We start from the raw sequence: 9,765 nt of genomic DNA, 5'->3' as shown, positions 1-9,765 counted from the left end.
TGCTGTTTAGTTTGTTGCAACAGAAAGCATAAAAGAATTTTGTGGCTCCTTAAAAGCCTGCTTAGAACAATTAACCAGTGGAACAACCTGCCTCCAGAAGCGGTGAATGCTCCAACACTGGAAGTTTTTAAGAAGAGACTGGACAGCCATTTGTCTGAAATGGTACAGGCTTTCCTGCCTTAGCAGGGGGTTGGACTAGATGACCTCCAAGGTCCCTTCCAACTTATTATTATTATTATTATTATTATTATTATTATTATTATTATTATTATTATTATTATTATTATTATTATTATTATTATTATTATTATTCAGTGCCTTCTTTTTCAAATCGCACTACGCAAAATGGTGACAAGTTCAAGCAAAACCGATGATAAGCGCCGCCCATCCTTTCCGGGGAACGCAAAGGCGGGTCGGCAACTGCCCCCTTCCCCTTTCCACGGGCGCGACCTCCCTCCCCCCAAGGCAGCCCCTCTCCTCGGCTACCCGGAGCGAGTAAAGCTTCGCAAAACGAACCGGAAACCAGCGGACGCACATGACCTCGCTAGACTGAAACGCCGCCCTCGCTTTCCCTTCCTATCGCTTTTCCCCCCGCAGTCCGAGACGGAACAACTGGTGGCCAGGCTTTGCGAGCGGAGGGGGAGGAGCGCTGCGGAGCGATGTCCTGGTCAGCGGGGAAGGGTCCGAGGGTGGGGCTGGGTTGAATGCGGCTTGGGGCGGCGGTGGTGGTGGGGTGGTGGTGGGGAGTACAGCAAAGAAGCGGACGGAGCGGAACAGGAGCCGGCTGAGCAAAGGGGAAGGAGGCGCTGGGCGCTGGAGGCGCGTTGTGGATGGCGGCGGTCTGTTGCCTTAGGTCAGGGGTCGGCAAACTTGGCTCTTTTATGACTCGCGGACTTCAACTCCCAGAATTCCTGAGCCAGCTATGCTGGCTCAGGAATTCTGGGAGTTGAAGTCCGCGAGTCATAAAAGAGCCAAGGTTGCCTACCCCTGCCTTAGGTTCTGTGACGTCACTCGATCGGCAGCGCCTGCGAGAAGCGGAAGGTGCTCTTCCGAGTTGTAGAGCTCTCTGCAATATCAAGGGAAAGAAATGCCTCGGCCTTTTCGGGCAAGGCTCCGCGTTTGCTTTTGAAAACCACAACTTGGCAGCTCGCGTCTTTGGGTGGTTCCAAAGTTTTTTTTCCAGCCGAGGCGCTTCTCGTGGTTTCTTTTATTCCACAGCTTTTTGTTTGTTTGTTTGTTTGTTATGGAGAAAATCTTATGTGGTCTCTAAAAGTCGAAAACGATTTGATGGCGCACAGCCAATTATGTTTTGTTACTCTGACGAGCCTTAGAATAGGACAGAGCTGGAAGGGACCTTGGAGGTCGTCTAGTCCAGCCCCCTGCTCAAGCAGGAGAACCTACACCGTCTCAGACAAGTCACTGTCTAGCTAGCCTCTTCTTAAAAATCTCCAGTGATGATAAGTGATGACCTTAGAGGATCCCTGTAGTAAGTGGGGTTTTTTTTGGGGGGGGTCGCAGCAGTGAATGGATATTAGTTGTGACCCAGGTCAAAACCAAATGGTCCATTTCTTTCTTTTCTCGGCTATTTTATCTTACAACTTTGGTAACGTAGATCTCAGTTCTACCATCGCGCAGAGTTGATGCTTCCAGCTTTTGAAGCCTCTTAAGGGATACTTTTAAGGGACGCGGTGGCTCAGTGGGTTAGGACGCTGAGCTTGTCGATCAGAAGGTCGGCAGTTTGACGGTCGAATCCCGAGTGCCGCGTAACAGAGTGAGCGTCTGTTACTCGTCCCAGCTTCTGCCAACCTAGCAGTTTGAAAGCACATAAAAATGCAAGTAGAAAAATAGGGACCACTACGGTGGGAAGGTAACAGCGTTCCGTGCGCCTTTGGCGTCTAGTCATGCTGGCCACATGACCACGGAGATGTCCTCGGACAAGCGCTGGCTCTTCGGCTTTGAAACGGAGATGAGCACCGGCCCCTAGAGTCGGAAACGACTAGCACGCATGTGCGGGGGAACCTTTACCTTTACCTTTTAAGGGATACTTTGCAGGATTTTTTGATCAGTAGCATATGAAATCTGTAAGCAGTTTAGGGAAATTAGAAAGTTTCTGGGTTGTTTTTTTTTTAACAAAGCAACTTTCCAAAGCCTGCTTATGTATATATGGGAATGAATTAAACCTAACATCTGAAGACAGGTTAATAATTTGTGACATACCATTCCTGGCCTATATTTTTCACCTATTTTCATACATTTCCTTTATAGATAAAAGAATTTCTCAAGTAAACCAGATTTAGGAAGGGAACATCTTGCAAATTTTAATAAATGTTAGTATGAAACCAAAATTAGTTATCAAAAACGCCATTCATGAAAATTTATAGAATAGCCAGAAAAAGTACTTTCTATAGAAAGTAAGTACTATATTTCTTTGATTCTTAGTGGACAACATGGATTATTAACATTCTGCTTTCAGCAAAAGCTTGTACAGCAGGGGTGTCAAACTCAATTTCATTGAGGGCCCCATCAGCATTGAGGTTGCCCTCGGGGCCGGGTGGGTGTGCCCTACTGGGTGGGCGTGGCTAGAGTGCGTATGGCCTACTGGGTGGGCATGGCCAGCTCTACATCGTTCGCATCAAGGGTGCCTATGGGGGCCTGGGCAGGAGTGGGACAGATCTGAGGGTCTCTGGCAGGAGGAGGGTCTCTGGGCCAGGGCCAAGGCAGTGGGGGCCGTTCCCTCACTGTTTCCAGGATGGCTTCGTGGGCTGCATGAAACCATGGGCCAGATCTGGCCCCCGGGCCTTGTGTTTGACATGTCTGTTGTACAGTATACTTTTCTCTGATTGTTCAGAAAATAAAATATCATGTGACTAACTAGAAAGATACCAATTGCACCTCACCCTTGGGAAGACTTTACCCTCAGAGATGTCAAACTGCCGGCCAATTGGGGTGGCCTATTCTGGAAATGGCTAGTAGATTAGTTAAGGTCCCACCTCCATACCTGCTTACTCACTGGTTCTTTATTTAACTTAGTGTTAATGTTAGTCATTTCTGATTTATGACGTGGTGTTTTAATGCTTCCATTTAATTGCTTCTGATACTGTAAGCTGCCCAGAATCGCTTGATGATGAGATGGACAGCATATCAAGCAAACAAACAAACAAATAAACCATTTGTATAAATGTGATCGATGGACTCTTGAAAATAATTTGAGCAGTAAAATTATTTTAGTGGAATAAAATTTATTTTGCATATTTTTTTTTAGGTAAGATTGCTCCACTAATAATGTAGCTGAAAGGCATGTCTTTGCCCTGTGGAACCAACAGTCATACTTTTGATATTAGGGAAGCAGCAGCAGAGGGAGAGATGACAAGTGGAATCATTAGGGCAATATATGAATAAACCAATTACATACTTGCCATTATTTTTTTAATCTTTACTGTTGCAATTTTTATAATTTTTATACCGGTGCATTGTTTTATGCTAACAGATAACATTATTCCTTGTCTAAACTGTGCTTAAAACAACCATAGCTTCACTGCTCCAAGTGAAATAAGAATGGGAACAGAGAATACAGAAGAAGAAAAAGGTATTTTGGTCCAAGAAAAGTGATCTTAAGAGACGTGGTACAATGGTTAAAATGCAGTATTACAGGCTAACTCACTGCTCACTCCAGGAATTCGATCCTAAGTGGCACAGGGTTGACTCAGCCTTCCATCCTTCCAAGGTCGTAAAATGAAGGCCCATATTGTTGGGGGCAATAGGCTGACTCTGTAAACTGCTTAGAGAGGGCTGTAAAGCACTGTGAAATGGTATCTAACTGCTATTGCTATTTCCAATGCAAGATACTATGCCATGAACTATGGTTTAGAAATGGCAATGACGGAATCAGAACAACAGGTCAAACAATCCATAGTATGACTTGATTCACACAATATCTTAAATTACCCTGAGTGATTAATGCCATCATTTTCCTCTCATCTTGCACACCTTAGCTATTTTCATTGAATCTTTCAGTCTGTATGAACCTGAAGCTGCCCACTTAAACTTCCCTTCAACTTCCAGCTTTCTGTATCTAGCTATTCCAGTTTTGTACAATGTACTTAAACTTTGAAAAGTTTAATTAGCAAGCTGAGCAAGACAAGGTTAAGATGGTGGTGGTGTCTATGTTGACCCATCCCAAGTTATTACATGTGTTGCGGGAAATACCAACCCAGTTGCTAATAGCCAAGTGAAATTTATTGAGAGGACAGAATGTACTTAGTAAAGATAAGAATACCAAAGGCTGATGTGTTCATTTTTTTACGTAACACTGTCTTAATTTTTAAAAATAATTTTGCCTTTTCCATCAAAAAGGCTCTAAGAATTGTCATGCAAATTGCTTTGAACTAAGATATGAACATGAAATAAAACAAATTAAAAATAGATGAACTAATTGAAGAATGGAGTGGAGTGGAATGGGAATGGAATGGAATATATTGGCCAAGTGTGATTGGACACACAAGGAATTTGTCTCCAGTGCATAAACTGTCAGTGTACATTCAAGCAACAAAATGATAAAGCATAAAACATAAGATACAATCATAAATCATGGGATACAAACAATCATAAGATATCAATAGGAGTAGGTAATAGGAAAGGTGAGAAGGGTAATGCTAATACAGCCATACTACATGAGTAAATATCCTTAGGGATAAGACAGTGCTGTGGGAATTAGGTGTTTAGTAGAGTGATGGAAGGGGGGGGGGAATTCTCTTTGTATCTACTTGTTTTTGCATGCAATGCCCTGTAGCCAGTCTTGAGGGGGAGAAATTGATACAGTTTATATCCAGGTTGCGAGTGATTTGTAGTTATTTTCTTAATCCTCTTTCTGGCTTGTGCAATGGAAGGCAGGCTGGTTCCAGTCCTAACTATCACTTTATACTCCTTCTGTTGTAGTAGTGGTAGAATTTTTAAAAACCAGCTAAACTATTTAAATTAACAATGTATATTCTAATAGTTCTTAAAGATTTGAGAGAATATTACAGATTTGATTTAACTTCTAAAGTAATACTGTATGGACCAAATATTTTTCTCTGGGCACTGTGTTTCATGGCAGAGGTGACACTCCAGTGAAGAACTGATCAGAAACAGGAAAAGATCCTGGAGGAATTTCATAAGGAAGAAGAGGGGCTTTCAGGTGAGATCCCTGATGAGATTAGCCTAGTTCAGGGGTAGGCAACCTTGGCATGGCTGGCTCAGGAATTCTGGGAGTTGAAGTCCACGAGTCATAAAAGAGCCAAGGTTGCCTATCCCCGGCCTAGTTCAAACATAACAACAGACAGTTGTTTATCATTATTTTCATATGTCTTGGGTTTTAAACTCTTCCCCTCTCCAGGCCGCAAGGAAGAGATTGGAAACTTTTAATTTCTGTTAAATATAGTTTAGCATGGGAACCTTAGTCTTCCTTAAGTGTAATTAATTGAAGCTAAACTGATTTATAAACGGTGATTGAAGTTATTTTGTTTCAAATTCCATGGTTAAGACCAACTGCAATGGATTTGGTTTAAAGACAATGTTTAACTTTTAAAATAAGTAAAAGCGTTTTGAATGTTTTATGGAATCTTTATCTGAGATGAGAAGATATCATAAATCAGAAGGTGGCTGCTGTCCATTTCAGTAATGATGAGCTATCTTTAGTGACTGGAGCAGATTATTCAGTTTACGGGGTCTTCGTAACATATTCTAGAAATATGTTTTATCATTCACAGATAGTTTAAATGTCTTCAGAAGACAAAGAATCTCAGGAGGATGAACTTCTTGCTTTGGCAAGTATTTATGATGAAGATGAATTCAAGAGAGCACAAGATGTACAAGGAGGAGAAACTCGAATCTCCGTGGATGTGCCTCAGAATTTCAGAGTATCTCTGAGTGGTAAGTCCCAACTCCTTTTTGGATTCTGGTTTTCTGGAAAGGTGTTGTAGTAGAATACTGCCAAGTATGGAACAGTACATACATACATACAGTACATTTATTTATTTATCCATCCATCCAACCTAACCACCTATCTCCCACAGTCAGTCGCACAGTTTATGTTATTCTGTGCAAAATGTAGGAGTTTGTTCATATGATATTTCAGTATATATGTTTCAGAGACCTCTTTGAATATATACATACACACACAAGGCAGGAATTTACATTTTGCACACACTTTGGACAATTTTACATTGTAATCCAATCCAAGAATAAAGAAAGTATTTGTAACCCCAAATCCAAGCCCAAGTTGATTTTGATGGAAGTGAAAGTGATTTTGGAAGTGGGTGAAGAGGGCTAACAGAACGTTCAGGAGTCAGCCAGAGATTTCTTGATATGCCATCTGTGAAACAGAAGATGCGAGATCCTTTTCTCTGCATGACAGTTGTGATGAATCTGTTTCCATGATTTGTAAGAAAGTGATTGACAACTAATCCTAACCCTAACACAGGTGGTTCTGTGTTATACAAAGAGATGGCAACACATGGGCATCCAAAGGTCGCTGAACATCTCCCATGAGACCAAGTCTAGATCACCAGTATTGAAAAAGTGGATGAGGATTGCAATCTAACTATATTTGGAGGCCACATTTAATCAACGTACCTGAATTCAAGGAACAGTTTTCAGGAATTTTTCTAATGAAAGGTTTTATGGAAATAATATTGAACCATTCAATTAAATAGCATGACTTGGAAACTGCGTGATCAGGTTAATTTGTAAGTCATCCAGAGTTGCCTTGCAGCAAGATGAGTGGCAAACACATTTAATAAATAAATAAATTTTGTTTCAGGCAATTTCACAGAGACTCTTCAAAACAGCAAGCTTGAATATGCAGTAAGCTTTCTGCCTCCAGTAGTGCTGAATTTTGAATTCCCAGCAGACTATCCTTCAACTTCCCCACCTCTGTTCACTCTCAATTGCAAGTGGCTGTCTCAGGCTCAGGTTTGGCATAGATCTTTTACACAGCATGTAATTTATATAGTCCACCAGGATGACCAAGCATATATTTTTTTAGTGAGTGATTGGCAATCTTGTTGCAGACAAAATAAGACTGCTAAAAGGAAGCATCATAATTAAAATTCACATTAGCTAGGGAAAATAATATGCGGGTTAAAACTTCTCGTGAATTGTTTTTAACTACCGTATATACTTGAGTATAAGCCGACTCGAATATAAGCCGAGACCCCTAATTTTACCCCCCAAAAGTGGGAAAAGTTGGTGACTCGAGTATAAGCCGAGGCTGGGAAATGCAGCAGCTCACCTTATGCTCCTCTCCAGAGATCTTCCCTCAGCAGCGGCCGGCAAAGTAGCTCGCACGCGAAACAAGCCCGGCAGAGGAGCCGGAGCGGCGAGCAGAGGCGCCCGGCCCAGATCCTGCAAGGCCCGGCCGAGACACGCCCCCAGCAGCGGAGCTGCTCCGGCTCCTCTGCCGGGCTTGTTTTGCATGTGAGCTACTTTGCCTGACGCTGAGAAGACCCGCTTGGGCACTCGGGTTGGTGTCAGTCTCCGCAGGCCCTTCTCGTTTCCAGGAACGTCAAGCGCGCTTGGCTCCCCACCCCCACGGCAGGGCAGGGCAGGGCAGAGCAGAGACTTGCTCGCCCTTCTGACGGCCCTGAAGAGAAACGAAGGGCTTGCAAACTCCCCGCGAGAAGCTGGGCGAAGCGCGCGGCTGGGCGAGTGTGTGCCTGCGCGCGTATTTACGAAAGAAACGCTCCGAGAGTTCTTCTTTCTCCGCCCCCTTGGGGGGAACTCTAGCGACTGCTGTAGCCGCGCTTCTCTTCTCGGCTCCGAAAATAGGGATTTCTACTCTCTCTCTCTCTCTCCCCTCCCCACCCCGCATTCTCCTGCCTCTTCGATTGCGACAATAAAAGGGCGAAGGGTGCGCTGGTTTCTTCCTCCTTCCTCCCCCCCTCCCCTCCCCTCCCCGATTGTCAGGTGAGGCAGCTGGAGGTCTGGCCGGGAGATTGTAGCCGTTTTGAAACGCCGCGTCTTGAAACGCCCGATCAGCTGATTTTCGGGTGGAAGAGCCGCGGCTTGAATCTGTTTGCATCTGCCTGAATTAGACCGAAACGGCCTGAATTTGACCAGAGTTGCTTTGTAATGGCTGGAGGAACTGCAGAGGAGGTCTTGCCGGGAGATTGTGGCCGTTTTGAAACGCCGCGGCTTGAAACGCCCGATCAGCTGATTTTCGGGGCGGAAAGAGCCACTGCTTGAATCTGCTTGTATTTGTTTGAACTTAACCAGAAACGGCTCGTAATGGCTGGAGGAACTGCGGAGGGAGTGAATGCTCCAGCCTGGAATATTTGGAAAGGCTGGGGGAACCGGATGAACTGCAGCTTAAGCGACTGTTGCCGGAGGAGCCATGGCTTGAAACGCCCCAGTTTTGGGGCAGCGTTTGCTTGTTCCCTCCCTCCCTCCCTCCCTCCCTCCCTCCCTCCCCTCTAAATCCTTCCTTCCTTCCTTCCTTCCTTCCTCCCTCCCTCCCCTTTCCCTTCTCTCTAAATCCTTCCTTCCTTCCTTCCTTCCTTCCTTCCTTCCTTCCTTCCTTCCTTCCCCAGCCCTAATCCGGAAAGTGGAAGGAAAGAAGAGTAAAGGCTGGGCGGAGGAGGAGGGGAAGTTTAAAAAGGGGGCGGCGTTCCCTTTAAAAAGCCGCCCGCCACGCCGCGCTCCCTCGCAGCACTCGCGGCGGCTGGCTTCTTGGCTCCCGGTCTCCCCCAGGCTTCCCGGCTGTGATTGGCGAGCGAGCCTCCCGAGCTCCGGCGGCCGTGACATCAGCAGAAGCGGAGCAAGCAAAAGCGAAGGGGGAAGTCTCCCCTCGTCCCGGGAGACTCTCGCTTCCCCCCACCCCCCACCCCCCACCCTCCCTACATCCCGAGCCTTCCAGATCTTCGCCTGCCTACTCGCGAGCAGGCATGTTTTCCAGCCAATCCGGGCCTGGGAGCAGGGCGCCGGCGGCACGTCCACTTTCCCCGCACTCTCCGTTCAGACGGCGCCCTTTGAGCCTGGAGTGATGCGGACGTCGGAAAAGGGCGCCGGGCGAAAGCAGCGAAGCGGGATCGCCGCGTGCCCCCCACTCCTCCTCCTCCTCCTCCTCTTCTTCTTCTTCCTCCTCCTGGTCGGCTTGACACCCCCATTTCGGCTGCTTCGCAAACTGCTTCCTCCACCCCACCCCACCCCACCTCACCCCTCCCCGCAAAAGATGCCGGGGTCGACAGCGTTTTTTCTACCCGGAACAAGCAAGGAAGGAAGGAAGGAAGGAAGGAAGGAAGGATTTAGAGAGGAGGGAAAGGGGAGGGAGGAAGGAAGGAAGGAAGGAAGGAAGGAAGGAAGGAAGGAAGGAAGGAAGGAAGGAAGGATTTAGAGGGGAGGGAGGGAGGGAGGGAGGGAGGGAACAAGCAAACGCTGCCCCAAAACTGGGGCGTTTCAAGCCATGGCTCCTCCGGCAACAGTCGCTTAAGCTGCAGTTCATCCGGTTCCCCCAGCCTTTCCAAATATTCCAGGCTGGAGCATTCACTCCCTCCGCAGTTCCTCCAGCCATTACGAGCCGTTTCTGGTTAAGTTCAAACAAATACAAGCAGATTCAAGCAGTGGCTCTTTCCGCCCCGAAAATCAGCTGATCGGGCGTTTCAAGCCGCGGCGTTTCAAAACGGCCACAATCTCCCGGCAAGACCTCCTCTGCAGTTCCTCCAGCCATTACAAAGCAACTCTGGTCAAATTCAGGCCGTTTCGGTCTAATTCAGGCAGATGCAAACAGAT

General features: G+C 46.2%; 1 protein-coding gene across 7 annotated transcripts in view; it reads left to right on the top strand.

Annotated features, from left to right (window-relative positions):
* Positions 1 to 507: 507 nt before the first annotated feature.
* The window catches only part of RNF14 (ring finger protein 14), a 22,481-nt gene continuing 13,223 nt past the window's right edge, over positions 508 to 9,765 (top strand). For 5 of the 7 annotated variants that reach the window (XR_014025240.1, XR_014025241.1, XR_014025242.1 and 2 more), the window contains exons 1-4: positions 3,114 to 3,586; positions 5,096 to 5,176; positions 5,748 to 5,910; positions 6,800 to 6,951. Coding sequence is in view for 4 of the 7 variants with exons in the window: in XM_081318604.1 (XP_081174730.1) it covers positions 5,757 to 5,910; positions 6,800 to 6,951 (306 nt within the window). In the remaining 3 variants the exon portion in view is untranslated. Of the gene's footprint in view, positions 668 to 3,113; positions 3,587 to 5,095; positions 5,177 to 5,747; positions 5,911 to 6,799; positions 6,952 to 9,765 lie in introns of those variants that run through there. The other 2 variants (XM_081318602.1, XM_081318603.1) reach the window with 2 other exon arrangements.

This window comes from Vipera berus (genome assembly GCF_964194415.1).
Source record: "Vipera berus genome assembly, chromosome: 2".
In the NCBI taxonomy this organism is placed as follows: domain Eukaryota; kingdom Metazoa; phylum Chordata; class Lepidosauria; order Squamata; family Viperidae; genus Vipera; species Vipera berus.
The sequence above is the reverse complement of the archived record's forward strand: the minus strand, read 5'-3'. Positions and strand labels throughout refer to the sequence as shown.